Source organism: Carcharodon carcharias, chromosome 17 (genome assembly GCF_017639515.1).
Source record: "Carcharodon carcharias isolate sCarCar2 chromosome 17, sCarCar2.pri, whole genome shotgun sequence".
Lineage (NCBI taxonomy): Eukaryota > Metazoa > Chordata > Chondrichthyes > Lamniformes > Lamnidae > Carcharodon > Carcharodon carcharias.
In genome coordinates, this window is record NC_054483.1 from 94,151,427 (window position 1) to 94,166,409 (window position 14,983).

At 43.3% G+C, this 14,983-nt stretch overlaps 1 protein-coding gene across 1 annotated transcript in view; it reads right to left on the reverse strand.

Annotated features, from left to right (window-relative positions):
- The window catches only part of LOC121289681 (protein CC2D2B-like), a 365,202-nt gene that overhangs the window by 34,317 nt on the left and 315,902 nt on the right, over nt 1–14,983 (reverse strand). The window contains exon 42 of the mRNA XM_041209305.1: nt 11,521–11,698. Coding sequence (XP_041065239.1) covers nt 11,521–11,698 — 178 coding nt within the window. The remainder of the gene's footprint in view (nt 1–11,520; nt 11,699–14,983) is intronic.

Below are 14,983 nucleotides of genomic sequence, written 5' to 3' on the forward strand. Positions count from 1 at the left end.
GTGATGTTTTGAGCAATGGCTAAACATGCAAGAGCAAGTGTAAGGTTTTCAGACAATGCACTGGAGATCTTAATGGAAGAAGTGAAAAAGATAGACATGTATAATATATATTCAGGAGGCAGTGGGAACAAGTAGCGCTGAAGGCAACTACCAGAAGTGTTGCTTCAAAAACATTGTTGCAATGGAGGAAGAAATTTAACAATCTGACACAAGTTGTCAAGATGAGTGAGTAAATGCATTGGGAGCAGTTCAGGGAAGGTTTACCAGACTAATACCCGGAATAGGTGAGTTGTCTTATGAGGAAAAGTTGGACAGACTAGGCTTGTATTCATTGGAGTTTAGAAGAGTAAAAGTTGACTTAATAAAACATATAAGACCGAGGGGACTTGACAGGGTGGATGTGGAGAGGATATTTCCTCTTGTGGAAGAATCCAGAACTAAGGGTCACTGTTTAAAAATAAGGGGTCGCCCATTTAAAACAGATGAGGCAAATTTTTTTCACTCAAAGGGTCATGAGTCTTCGGAATTCTCTACCTGAAAAGGTGGTGGAAGCAGAGTCTTTGAACATTTTTAAGGCAGAGGTGGATAGATTCTTGGTAAACAATGGGGTGATAGGTTACCAGCGGTAAGTGGGATGCAGACTTCAGCTTACTATCAGATCAGTCATGATTTTTTTAAATGGTGGAGCGGGGTCGAGGGACTGAATAGCCTAATCCTGCTCCTTGTTCCTATGCTTGTATCTTCAAATGATATATCCTGCTATCGCTAGCCACATCCACTCTCTCAATTTGCTACACTCTATCATTCACCTACCAACATCCTCTATCAATCAGTACTCAACCTTTCAATTCATATACTTTATCTCACCCTCATACACTGTTGGAAGCATCTTACTCAAAGCTTCCACACACTAGCAGCTGTTCAACCATGACAGCCAAATCACTGAAACATGTTGCACGATGGTCACATGACACACTTCCTCTGGCTTGCAGTGGAAGGTGGTACATTACAGCAGGCAACAGGAAAGAACTGAGGAAGACAAGCACCGTTATGGAAAGAGACATTACTAAGGCTGTGGCCACTGGTGGAGTCTGAAGTGATCAATGGTATGTGTGTCTACTCCTCTCATCCTACTTGTCCATCATCACACAATCTCTTCTGATTAACAAGCTACAAATGGTGTAAGCAAATTTTTCTTATTTTCTCCTCACCACATACCAACACTTGGTCTTTTTTCATTCTCTGAGCGTGAGAAATAGATGATTTTTAAAAAATATTTTGGGAAATATTGTGTTATTCTGTGGAAAAGTATGTCTATGTACATGTATGATTTAATTAAGCTGGGCAGAAATTAATAGGAGACATGTTGCCTAAAGGGTTGAAACATGAAAAGGATAGAGGTGTTAGGTAAATAGGTCAAGATCTAGCATTTGCATTTTTAGATAAGATGAAGGTAATATCAAAGGGGAGTCAGAGGTGTAAAGAAACATGTTTGCATCTTGTGCAAATTGCATAGTTAAATAGCAATGGGGATATTATGTTTTATTGACCCGAAAGCAAAGACAAAATAGAGACATGAAAGGTTTTATATTTGGAAGGATTGGAGTTCAAGGAGGTGTGAGAACAATGGAATCTCAGATGAAGGGGAAAAAGGTATTTTAGAGTTACTGTGCTGCTGTGAGATATGGCTGGGGATAGCTATTGAGCTGAATGGGACTGGGCTGAATTTTGTGCAGGCCAAAGGGATGGGTAAGGTGGTGTGGCGGGGGTGGGGGGGGTGGGGGGGGATAAGAAAAAGGGGTGGGATGAGCTCCCCCAGAATCCTGACATTGCGACATGAGTTCTGGATTTTATGAATGGCAGGAAAGATCCAACATGTCATTGCCAACATGGCACAGTTGAATTGCTGAATAGGCACTTACCATGAATTTGCATGGAGCTCACTTCGATTTTATGGGGGTTTTGAATTAAATCAGCAGCACATGGAGATCACTCTGTTTAAAGGTGGCAGTACTGAGGCGAGGTCTCTTTGCTATTCTGGGAAGGCAGCCAGTGGAGGGGAGTGGTGCGTTGGGAAGAGAGCATGAAGGGGAATAGAGGGCCAGGCAGACATTGGCTGACAGCAATGTTGCATTGACAAAAAGGATGGGTGCAGAGGAAGTGCTGCATTGATGGCCAGGGTGGGTGCAGGTAGGTTGCTGCATTGACAGCAAGGATGGACACCAAGAGGACATCAGCATATGTTCAGAGGATCTGAGTTGCATGGGGAAGGTTACAAAGGTAGGGTCCTCTTTGAAGGGTCAGTACAGGAGAGGAGGAAGAGACCAGAGAGTCTAGTACACCGATTCTTTGTAGACCTGTGCAACAGAGGCTCAGAGGGAAGCAGGGTCAAGTGCTGACTGGGCAAGCCAGGGGAGCATCAGCAGCTGGCCACACCTAGAAGGACCTATCTGCAGCAGAGAGTGTACTGGACTCGCCTTAACTAATTGAAAATGTCTGAGCACCAGTGACAGTGAAGACTGCAGCTCTCTAGGAAGGCTGTCACTGAATTATGTGCTATGCCATAGGATGAGCTGAGACACGTGGGTTTCGATGGACACCTAATGCCTGTGGCCCTGAAGATCACCATGGCATTCAACTTTTACACATCCAGATCTTTCCAGGTTCTACTGAGTAGGTCTCCCAGGCAGCAGTCCTGCGCTTCATCAGTGAGGTGACCAATGCCCTGTTCAGAAGGATCAGCAACTACGTGAACTATCAAATTGACCTTGACAATCAGGCAGTGAGGACCATCAGCCTTGGAGCCATCGCTCGATTTCCACAGGTGCAAGATGTGATCAACTGCTCACACATTAGCCACCAAGACAGCCACAGAATGGCTACAGGCCTTCATCAATAGGAAGGGCTTCCATTCCCGCAATATGCAACCAATCTCTGACCAGTGAAAGCAAATCCTTCAGGAGTGTTACATATGCAGAATGAATTTTGTTATGTGGGCCAAAGGTAATATGCAACGTGCAGCACAAGTAGTAACGTATTTTTTTTAAAAGTTACCATATCTATTGAAGAATAAGAAAGAATATTAAAACAAAGGATAATTAACAAGATGCCCTACATAAAATGTTTATTTAATATGAAATCAAATAAAAACAAAAATAATACTGCAAAATTTTCAGTAGCCTTTCAAAATCTTACATGTATCTATTCCTTTGAGGGATAAAACAGAATTATCCTTTTTTGTGACATAGGAAGCAAAATATTTTATCCTTAGTATTGAAGCATGAAATAAAATAATTTTTAGGCCTGAAATTAAAGATTATGTACCTTCACTAGACACTAACTCTTAATAACTTACCAACTCTTCATAAATTATTGGCTCTTAACAACTTACTAACTCTTAATAACTTACCTCCTGCTTGCCGCTTTCCATCACTTTGCTGATGATCGAGATAGACTGATGGGACTGTAATCGGCCGGGTTGGATTTATCCTGATTTTTGTGGACAGGACATACCTGGGCATTTTTTCACATTGCTGGGTAGATGCCTTTATTCTTGCTGTACTAGAACAGCTTGGCTAGGGGCACAGCTAGTTTTGGAACACAAGTCTTCAGTACTATTGGCCGAATGTTGTCAGCACCCATAGCCTTTGCAGTATCCAGTGCCTTCAGCCATTTCATGATATCACATGGAGTGAATTAAATTTGCTGAAGACTGGCATCTGTGATGCTGGGGACCTCCAGAGGAGGCCGAGATAGATTATCCACTTGGCACTTCTGGCTGAAGATGGCTGCAAATGCTTCAGCTATGTCTTTTGCACTGATGTGCTGGATGAGGATGGGGAGTCCAGTAGCAACAGTAGAGGGCGAGTCCATCAGCACCACCAGCAACAGCAGAGGGGAGGGTGGCGGGTCCAGAAGCAACAGCAGAGGAGATCCACTAGCACCAGCAACAGCATAGACAGGTCCAGCTGTTATGATCCCCAGCTGAGATTACCCCTGGACAAGCCTGATCCCAGGGTAGAACCCAGCTTGATAGATCGTAACTTTTAATTTATTTGTTTAGATATGTGGAGAGTAGCTACTGAACAGAATCACAGGGATCAGCTAATGAACTTTTAACAAAAGAATAAAACATTTATTAAACAAAAAAAGATGAACTATATTACAATACTTCTTCACCCACAACTATATCTTTACTGATATGTATAGATTTGTAAGGATAATACAAGTTACAAAAGCTATCTTATACTTTAATGTCCACAGTAAGTACACAGTCAATCTAAACCAATAGGCACCCTGTGGTCAGACACACCACACTCTGAAACCAAGTGACAGTTGCCACCTTAACCAGATGCTATGGACCTCTCCTCAACTCCCCCCAGACGCTTGTCACATCATGAGCTAACCAGTCTCGCTGAACTCCATCTTTCACACAAGATACCTTTCCAATCTCCACTCTCCAAGAATTCACTTTGGAACCTTCTCCCAAACTGACACTTTCTCAAAGATGCCCTCCACAAGGGTTCACCTCCAGGGTTTCGATTTCTCCTTCCGATGTTCCTCTTCCCTGGGTCACCACATGGATTCAAGGTGTCCTCCATGCATTCTCTCTCACCGACTCAGCCGTCACACAGCTTCACATGCTCATAGCAAAGAGTTATACGTTCAGTTCTCTCTTTGGACCGTCTTGCCTCTTGAAAGCTGTTCTCGCTTTAAATCTGCTTTCTGCAGCTTTGCCTCTTTTAAATCTGAAGCTTGGAGGCTTTCTCTCTGCTCCTCACTCTTAACTTCACTTAACAGGATCTTTTCCAGGTTCCTGCCCTTCATTTGACCAGAAGATCTACTCTGGACTTTCCTCTCCTTTCCACTTGTCACGACTCACTGGGAATAGTGCACTATAATATCAAGCCCCACTGTTCCCCGAGCTGCAACAAATGTGAAAAAGTGTGATCAAACCACCCAATTGCCCCAATTCTACCTGTATAATTTAGGTTAACACAATATGAGCACCAGGTTTGTAAACTTAAGCAAATAACTGATTATTAAACAAACTGTCATTAACCACTGGCAAAAGAAAGAAATATGTACTGCTAATTTCTAACATTAAAACTCTACTCCTATCTTAAATCCCTATACACACACATACAAGACACAGGAGACACACAAAAAACATGGATTTTATGGATGGGATAAAACAGTTTAATAGCACCAATTCTGGAGTATAGGATTCGATGGGTTGATTTTGATCCATGTCTTCCAAATTTCCTTCAGTTCTTGTTGATAACACAAAATGGTCTTCCAGCACTTTCAGTATTTAGTTCACTGGTTGAGCCTTTCAATGTCTCTAACAGTGATTTTCCCCTTTACCTCTTGATAGGGTTGAAAGCTGGTTGAGAAAGCAGGTTAGAGATATGAGGAGAAAAAAAATAGCTATCTATTATTGTGCAATTACTGGAATCTTCCACATACAAGAGAAAGAGGTTTTAGGTCTTGTTCCTTTTATGCTAGGAGCGTTCTGCTGCCCAGCTCTTCATACAGAACCTTGGTCACCTGGTCAGGCGCCAATTAAAGTGCTGTTGTCAAGCAGCTCCCTTGGTCCAGGACCCCTTTCCAGGACCGTCCTGTCTTTCATGGCATGCTCTGTTGCAGGACTGCAGCGTTGTATATATCTCTCATCCTGCTCCAGTGGACATGACTTTTAAATTGCAGCCATTGTAATTTTATCCACAGTCCAACAAGAAAATAAAAAGATATATTCTTTGTAATAGTCCAACAGAAATAAAAAGATATGTTCCTTACACACTCCCTTGGATTTTTGGGGTTTTTCCTTAGCTTGGGACTGGCTATCTGTCCCTCTTGCTCCAGTCTCTCTCCAGCAGCTACTTTCAACCAACTTTAGCTTGGAGCTGGCTATCTGCCCCTTCTAGCTGGCTTCTCTTTGGTAGCTATCTTCCAAAGCAGCTGATCTTCAACAGCTTCCAAAACCAACTGCTGTTTCTAGCTTTTCTCTGTGTGTCTGTGGAAGGGATGTACCTCTCTGGGCCCTTGTTGCTAGGCAACAGCACTGTTTTCCAACTCTTGTGTTTGCTTAACTTCTTAAATTGTAAACTCTCATTAGTAATGCAAGCACCTTTTTAAAGTGAAACTAAAACTCCATTTGACCTTTCTTAACACACAGATACAGAAATATAGTTCAAACTTAAACTTTAAAGCTAAAATTCATTCCTAACTCCTACAAATACCAATACAGCCTATTAAACTGTCTGTATTTCCTAACACAGCATAATTAGAGACAGAGGGAAGGTCCAGCAGCAGCAGAGGGAATGGGGGTCTAACAGCAGAGATGAGGTTGGCGTCCAGCCACACATGGTCTCCATGCAAGGCTGATAACATTTCCGTAACCACCTTCAGACCCTACACCCCTGCCTATCTCTGTAATAATCTCCAGCCACCTACACTACTCCCTATCTCTCTAACCTCCTCCAGCCCCTGCACCCCTCCCAATATTTGTAACATCCTCCAGCATCTAAAACCCTCCCTATCTCTGTAAACACCTCCACTCAGTACAAACATCCCTATCTCTGTAAACTCCTCCAGCTCCTACAAAGCTGCTTATCTCTACAACCTCCTCCAGCCTCTACAAAACTTCCTATCTCTGTAACCTCCACAAGCCCCTACAACCATCCCTATCTCTGTAACATCCTCCAGCCCCTACACCCCTCCCTATCTCTCTAACCTCCTCCAAACCCTACACCCCTTTCTACCTCTGTTACCCTCTCCAGCAGCAACATCCCTCCCTATCTCTGTAACCACCTCCAGCCCCTAGAACCCTCCCTAACTGTGTAACCTCCTCCAGCCAAACTACACGACTCCCAATCTCTGTAACCACCTCCAGCCACCTACAACCCTCCCTATCACTGTAACCTCTGTCCAGATAAGTTATGCATGGCTTCGCATGCAAAGTGAAGGGATAAAGAAAGAAACAGAAAAAAAACAGCAAAGAAACCCAAAATTGAAGCAGAGGGTACGATCTAAAATTGCTGAGTGTTGAATCCAGAAGACTGTACAGTGCTGATAAAAGATGAGGTGCTGTTCCATCAGCTTGTGTTGAGCTTCATTGGAACACTGGCAGGCAAAGAACATTCAGTCAGTGTGGGTGCAAGGTGGAGAACTAAAATGATAAATGACAGGAAGTTCAGGGTCCTGCTTGTGGACTGAATGGAAGTGTTCCACAAAGCAGCTGCCCAGTCTGCATTTGGTCTCCGCAATGTTGAGGACACCACATAGTAAGCAGCGAGTACAGTACACTAAATTGAAAGGAGTACAATTAAAACATTGTTTCACTTGGAAGGGGTGTTTGGAGTCTTGGATAGTGAGAAGAAAGCAGGAAAGAGGGCAGGTGTTGCATCTCCTGTGCTTGGATGGAAAAGCTTGCCTTGATGAATCAAATGCAGTTGGCACCTCCTCTCCCTCTTCTAACAGTTTGTCCTGCTCTGCATGGCTTCTTTGAGTCATCTTAGTTCCCAGAGGAAGCCTTCCCAGGCCACCCATGACTGGAAGCAACAGTTTTCTCCACATGATTTTAAGTCAACGAAACAAAAATCCCATGCCATCAAGACTGTTACCTGTAGACTATTCAAACTTTTGGTAAGTGTAGGAAAGCTTGAAAACAAGAACGATTGCACCAGTAACCAAAATATATAACCCAGCAACTAATCTGTCGAATAACACAAGTACTTAATTTCATTTAATGTGTTTTCAGCTGTGGGAGGTTAAGGCAGGGCATAAACTGGCTTGTGGCATTTGAAAATGGCAGCACTGAACTCAAATCACCATTGCGTACTGGCTGATGGCATAATTTGCCTGCTCTGTATGCTGCCGATGGTCATTAGATATGTGCATACAAACTCCTTTACCAAGGTGGCGTTCAGCACATTCTCTGTTAAAAGTGTGCACATGCATCTCAGGTCTATTGAGTGCTAGGAGACTGCATAGCACCTAAAAAACAGGTGAGATAACCCAATTTCTCTCCTATTCCCACTTGAGATAAAATTTAGATTACTATTAGTGTTTTTTTTTTTGCAACCTTAACAGATTTTAATGTTCTGCGCACCTGTACTCCCGGTCTCTTCTGTTTTAGTCTTTACCTCCTTTATCAATATCCCTTTGCAGCTTTCATTGGTTTTGGAAGTAACTATACATCTTATTTTGGCATTACGTTGGAAATAATAAATTGTTTGGAATTTAGGTAATCTGCTCACCACTGTCAGATTTCTGTATAATTGTTTAGATAAATATTTCTCCTTGATCTATAGTGCTGACTTATAATACAATTTTCATTGGAAATACTGCCATGTAATTTCACAACTGTCTATGCATTTTGTTGAGAGATTCCTTATTCTTTGCAAAAACAAAAAGACCTTTCAATAAATATAGGATATTGCTAACATTCTACTAGAGAATGATATTGTAATTATAGGAAACTTATTCTTACACAATCAGATGGAGGTCATTCGAGACTGAATGGTGTAAAACTAAGGTAACAAAGTAGCAGCATAAACACTTAAAATTATTTGTGGTGGAGTTTATAGCTTGGGGCGGGGTTGTGGTCCAGAAAGCAGGAAGCGTGGAGTTCCATGACTATCTTCTAATTTTAACTCCAGCCGGTGTGAAACTTCTTGTGAACTGCCCATCACTGATCCACCCTCGATCTGTGCCCCCCCACGCTCTACCCTCACCTCCAACCACACTCTTCCCTTCCCCCAACCACGGTCTTCCCTCCCCCCAACCATGCTCTCCCCTCCCCCCTCCAACCACACTCTTCTCCCCCCCAACCACGTTCTTCCCTCCCTTAACCACGCTCTTCCCTCCCCCCTCCAACCACGCTCTTCTCCCCCCCAACCACATTCTTCCCTGCCCCCAACTACGCTCTTCTCTCCCCCACAACTACACCCTTCCTTCCCCCAACCACACTCTTCCCTCCCCCCAACCATGCTCTTCCCCCCCCCAACCATGCTCTCCCCTCCCCACAACAACGCTTGCCTCTCTCCCCAACAATGCTCTTCTCCCCCTCAACCACACTCTTCTCCCCCCCAACCACGTCTTCCCTGCCCCCAACTACGCTCTACTCTCCCCCACAATGACGGCCTTCCTTCCCCCAACCACACTCTTCCCTCCCCCCACAACCATGCTCTTCCCTCCCCCCCCCAACCATGCTCTCCCCTCCCCCCAACAATGCTTGCCTCTCTCCCCAACAATGCTCTTCTCCCCCTCAACCACACTCTTCTCCCCCCAACCACATCTTCCCTGCCCCCAACTACGCTCTTCTCCCCCCCACAATGACGCCCTTCCTTCCCCCAACCACACTCTTCCCTCCCCCCACAACCATGCTCTTCCCTCCCCCCCCAACCACGCTCAGCCCTCCCCAACCACGCTCTTCTCCCCCTCAACCACGCTCTTCTCTCCCCAATCACGCTCTTCTCCCCCCCAACCATACTCCTCTCCCCCCAACCACACCCTCCCTACCCCCCCCCCCCCCACCCCCACCCCCCCAACCACACTCTTCCCTCCAGCCACAACATTAATGTCACCACTCCTCAGCTCAGCCTTTACTGGAGTCTTCCCCACCCAACACACAGCCAAGACCTCTGAGGGGAGATTTCCCATTCAGAGGGAGGGGTTTGACGTCATTGGATTTCTGTGCATGTGCAGAGCAGTGGCCATCTTACTTTGGCAGGAGACAGTGTATCGGTGGGCTGGCTTGAAGCACCGCACTTTAAAAAAATCCTCCTCACTTAAGTTGTTAAGGGATAATGATAAAGCACTTCAATTAATACGTTAAATTTATGAATGTCACTCTTATTAAAAATAAAAGATCTGCAGTTTAATTTTACAATGAGCTTGTTCAAAGTGGATTAGTTTCTGGTCTTTCACCACTTGGGCCTTGTGTAATTTCAAAGAAAGACTTGTATTCATTTAGCACCTTTTACAATCTGTGGACTTCCCAAATAGCTTTACAGCTAATGATATACTTTTTTAAGTATAGTCACTGTTGTAAGGTAGGAAGCACAGCAGCCAATTTGCATGCAACAAAGTCCAACAAACAGCAATGTGATAATGACCAGATAATCTGGTTTAATTTAGGTTGAAGTATATATATTGGCTAGGACAGCAGGAAGAACACCCCTATTCTTCAGTATTGTGGGATCTTTTTACATCCACCTGAAAGGGTAGATGAGACCTTGGTTCAATGTCTCATCTGAAAGGCAGCCCCACCATCAATACAACAGCCTGGATATGGGGATCAAGTCCCTGAAATGGAACTTGAACCCTGTTTGCAGTCTCAGAGTCAAGAATGCTACCAACTTAGCCACAGCTTGTATCAATTGCCCAGGGACAAAAAATCTGTTGGCTTTGGATCTGAGCACAAAACTGACTAAAATTTGGTGCAAATTAACAATCACACACAGAAGCCACAGGATGATTAGTAATGGAAAAATGCCATGTGGGTGCAGTGTGGGTTGCTGTTAACAATCTGGGCCTGAGATGTATTGAAGGGTTGAATAGTGAGGTTTTATTTTGCATCCAATTATGCTGATTCTGGGTAACTAAAATAGGAATCAGTTTAATTTCTAATGTTAATTAACACAAAATTCAAATCCACTTTCAAAAACCTTTTACCTATAATTAACTTTCTAGAATTTAGAATATAATTGCTGCGTCTGTTCTCTGATACTGGCTCCACCCTGCCCCTTGGCAACAATCTGTGATTAAGTCAGCCTGTTCACAGCTTGGATGTCATTTGATCCTGAGATGAGTTTCCAACCTCTTGTTCATGCCATCTCTAATACCACTCTAATATTGATGACTTTGCCTTTGTCTAAGCTCATCAGCTTCTGAAACCTTCATCCATGTCTTTGTTATCATTAGACTTGACAATTCCACAAAATCCTGGCTGGCTTCCTTAAACTTGAGGTCATCCAAAACTCTGCTGCCCGTTTCTTAACTCACACCAAGTCCCATTTTCCTATCACCCTATGCTTACTGACCTACTTTGACTCCCAAAGTTTTCATCCTTGTTTTCAATTCCCCCCATGGCTTTGACCCTCTGTAATCTCCTCCAACCCCACAACCTTCTGAGATATTTGAGCTTGTTTAATTCTGGCCACTTGTGCATTCCCAATCATAATTGCTCCACCAAGCTCAGTTCCCTGGGTCCCAAGCTCTGGAATTCCCTCCCTACACCTCTACGCCTCTTTATTTAGCTTTCATCCTTCAAGGCACTTTTCAAAACCTACCTCTTTGACCAAGCTTTTGGTCATCCAACCTATTATCTCTTAATGTGGCTCAATGTCATACCTTATGTTATATGCACTTGTGAAGCACCTTGGAACGTTTCATTACTTTAAAGGTGCTAAATAAAATATAAGTTGTTGTTGTATGATATCGAAGCTCTAACAAGTCAATGATGAGAATAATCCTAATTGAAAACATAGTATGTTCTAATGGGGCAACACAAACCTTGAATTCTTTTAATGAACTCTCTAATGCTGTGCTCTGTTCTTCACTTACTGAGCGACCAAGGTTTTGCTCTAGTAGAGGGAGAAAATTTTGAAACACTCCAGTACAGTAACGGTTCCATCGAGTGGGGCGTTGAGCTCTCCAATCCATAATTTTGTTTTTCAACGCCCATTCAATTCTAAGTCAGAGTGAATAAACAGAGAATAAAGCATGTGATCAAAAACGCTTTGAAAGCAGCAACCAGAAATATTTCTGGGTGGCTGCTTTGCAGAACACCTTCAGTCTGTCTGCAAGCATGACCCAGACCTCCCTGTCGCTTGCCATTTCAACACTCCATCCTGCTTTCATGCCCACATGTCCGTCCTTGGCCTGCTGCATTGTTCCAGTGAAGCTCACCACAAACTGGAGGAACAGCACCTTATCTTCTGACTAGGCACTTTACAGCCTTCCGGATTGAATATTGAGTTCAACAATTTTAGATCATGAACTCTCTCCTCCATCCCCACCCCCTTTCCAATCCCGCCTTTTTTCCCCCAATAATTTATATAGATTTTTCTTTTCCCACCTATTTCCATTATTTTTAAATGTATTTCCATCCATTGTTTTATCTCCACCTTTTAGCCTATTTTGATCCCTTCCCCCCACCCCACCCCGACTAGGGCTATTTGCACCTTGCTTGTCCTGTTTTCTACCCTTAATGTCACTTGTTAGCACATTCCTTAGATAATATCACCATCTTCAACACCTCTTTGTACTTTTGTCTACGATATCTTTTCGCTATCTCCACCTATCACTGGCCCTCTATCCAGCTCTACTTGTCCCACATCCCTCCCTCTTTAAACCAGCTTATATTTCACCTCTTTTCTATTTTTCCTTAGTTCTGTTGAAGATTCATACGAACTCGAAACATTAACTGTGTTCCTCTCCGCAGATGCTGCCAGACCTGCTGAGTTTTTCCAGGTATTTTTATTTTTGTTTTGGATTTCCAGCATCCGCAGTTTTTTGCTTTTAACCAGAAATATTTACTGCTTTAACTTAATTGATATGACTGTTTTCATGAGAAGCAGTCAATGGCATGCAAAGCAACTTTAATAATAATAAAATGGTCTTGGCATTGACTAAACTATGTGCAAGATATACCATGCTCCAACGACATGCTAAACAAAGAAATTTCACCTAATCTTATTTCTCAGCAGTACCTTTGAATTGGTGTCCTTTCAGCACAGCGCGCCCGACCTGACTGAGCATGAAATGACAAGCGATGACGTCGTCCGAGTGTGCCGACAACAATGCGCAATCGCATGATGGTTTGGTTGGCGGATATGCGCCGGAGCCAGCAGCGCACCCGCCGACAATTAAAAGGCCTATTAAGGCCATTAAGTTATCAATTGTGGTTAATTTTTCACTGCCCATTCAACCTAACAGTTGGCAGGCAGGCGAGGAGGCCAAGCGGCTTTTGCATTTTTTTCGAAACCCCACCCAAGGGCGGGTTGAGGTTTCCAAAAGCAAAAACAAATAAAATTAAAACTTTATTTTTTAATTAAAAACATGTCCCTGCTCATGTGACAGTGTCATGCTTTATTACATTTTTCTGCTGTTTATTCATTTTTTCAATATCTTCATCATCTCCCTGAGGCAGCTCCATGCCTCAGGGAGATTATTCAGCATTCCCTCGCGCACATGCGTGAAGTTAGCACAAGGCTTCCTCGCCCTCCTCCCTCTGCCCGCACAGGCAGCACTCAGCGCTGCCGCTCATGTATCACGCAGGGTGAGCTTTAATTGACTCGTCAGCATGAAATCACGGTGCGTTGTCGATCACGGACAGTGGTCGGCTTCTCGCCCGCCTCCACCAATCCTGCACACCAAGGGCAAAATTCTGCCCCTAGACTTCTTTATCCAGTAAAAATAATCCCACCATCTCAAGTCAGCATAACCATAATTTTTCATCCTGCTACCATCCTGGTAAGCCAATGCTGTGTATGCTCTATGACTGTAAAGCTCATTCCATAATGTAGTGTTCAGAACTGCATGCAGTTCTGTAACTGTGGTCAAATAAATATCTTGTACATATTTATCAGAATCTTTTACTCATGGCAGCAATGTTGATGAAACCAAAATGGCACTGGCCTTTAAAATATTTTATCCAATTGGTATTCATGTTTTTAACCAATTATGTAATGCATTTTTCACCCAAACCTTCCAACATCTTTCCAGTGAGTGTATATTTAATTTCCTTACTTTTCTTCCTATAAAGGATTACCTCATATTTCATATTAAGTTTTATTAGTCTGCCTTTGACCTCTGGAACTTTGTTCTTGAACATACGTACAGTAAAACTTGTGACTGTTTTGTGGTCAGTAAATTTATGTATATATATATATATATTTCCAGAACAGAACAAAACTGGACTCAAAACTGATCCTGGAAGCATCAACTTCTAGCAGATATACTGGATAGGACTGGTCCTGAGAACTTTTATTTAAATGACCACTATGACCAGGGTACCAAACTGAAGTTCTCCAGATTGGGGTTTGTGCCTTAGACTCAAGTATGGTTACATTGGTTACATCTTCATTATTGATAATGGCTGTTTCTTACGTGTGCAGAGGCATCTGCTGTGCATTGTAATGTGGCTGTGGAATCCAATTGCAGACCTGCATGGCTTTCTGCAGTGTGGGCAAGGATGAATTATCTGATTTTGTTGGGACTGCTCAGTCTTTCTAGCTTGCCTTTTCCCCTTTGCCCTTTGCAACCTATATTCTTTGCTAGTTTGAAGGAAACAACACCACTACTTCAGATTGCTCCCCAGGTTGTTCCTTCCTGTGCATTTTTCTCCCAGTCTGTGGTAGACATTCTGTTGTTGTGGGTTTGTCTCAGGATTCATTGGTTTCTTAGTCTAGAAGAGATCTTGCAAGAGGCAGTGATCTTTCACCAACTATTTACAAGATTATAGAACATCAGGACATAGCTGCAGCCACTCTGTGAGGTGCTTCTCACTCCTCTCCTCTCATTGAGTGACATCACAATGCCACAACCTCTTACACATATGCTCAGTTGATATCATTAGAGTTAACTCTTTACTCTATATCTCCCCCCAAGTCTTTATCCCTATATTATTATACACATGTCCTGCTACACCTCCCCCCAAAGTCTCTGCTTTTAAAAGGATAGCCTCTTTGGTGGTTTCACCAGTCTCCCTGAGCAAGTACGGAGCTCCTTCTGAGGTAGTTGGGAATCTGTTTGCTCCAAGATCAGTTCCTGGGTGTTGTCATGCCTGGTTTCCAATATTAGTGGTTCCATAGGTGTGACATTCCCCTGAGGTTCAGAGCACGTAGCCCATCCTGCTTAAGGTTTTCTGTCCATTGAAATCATGGCAGCTCTGTTCCTTCGAATGGTGCCTGACTGTGTCTTGAACAGATACAATCTCAGTTGCCGTAGATTCTTTATTACAGTGCCTTCCTGC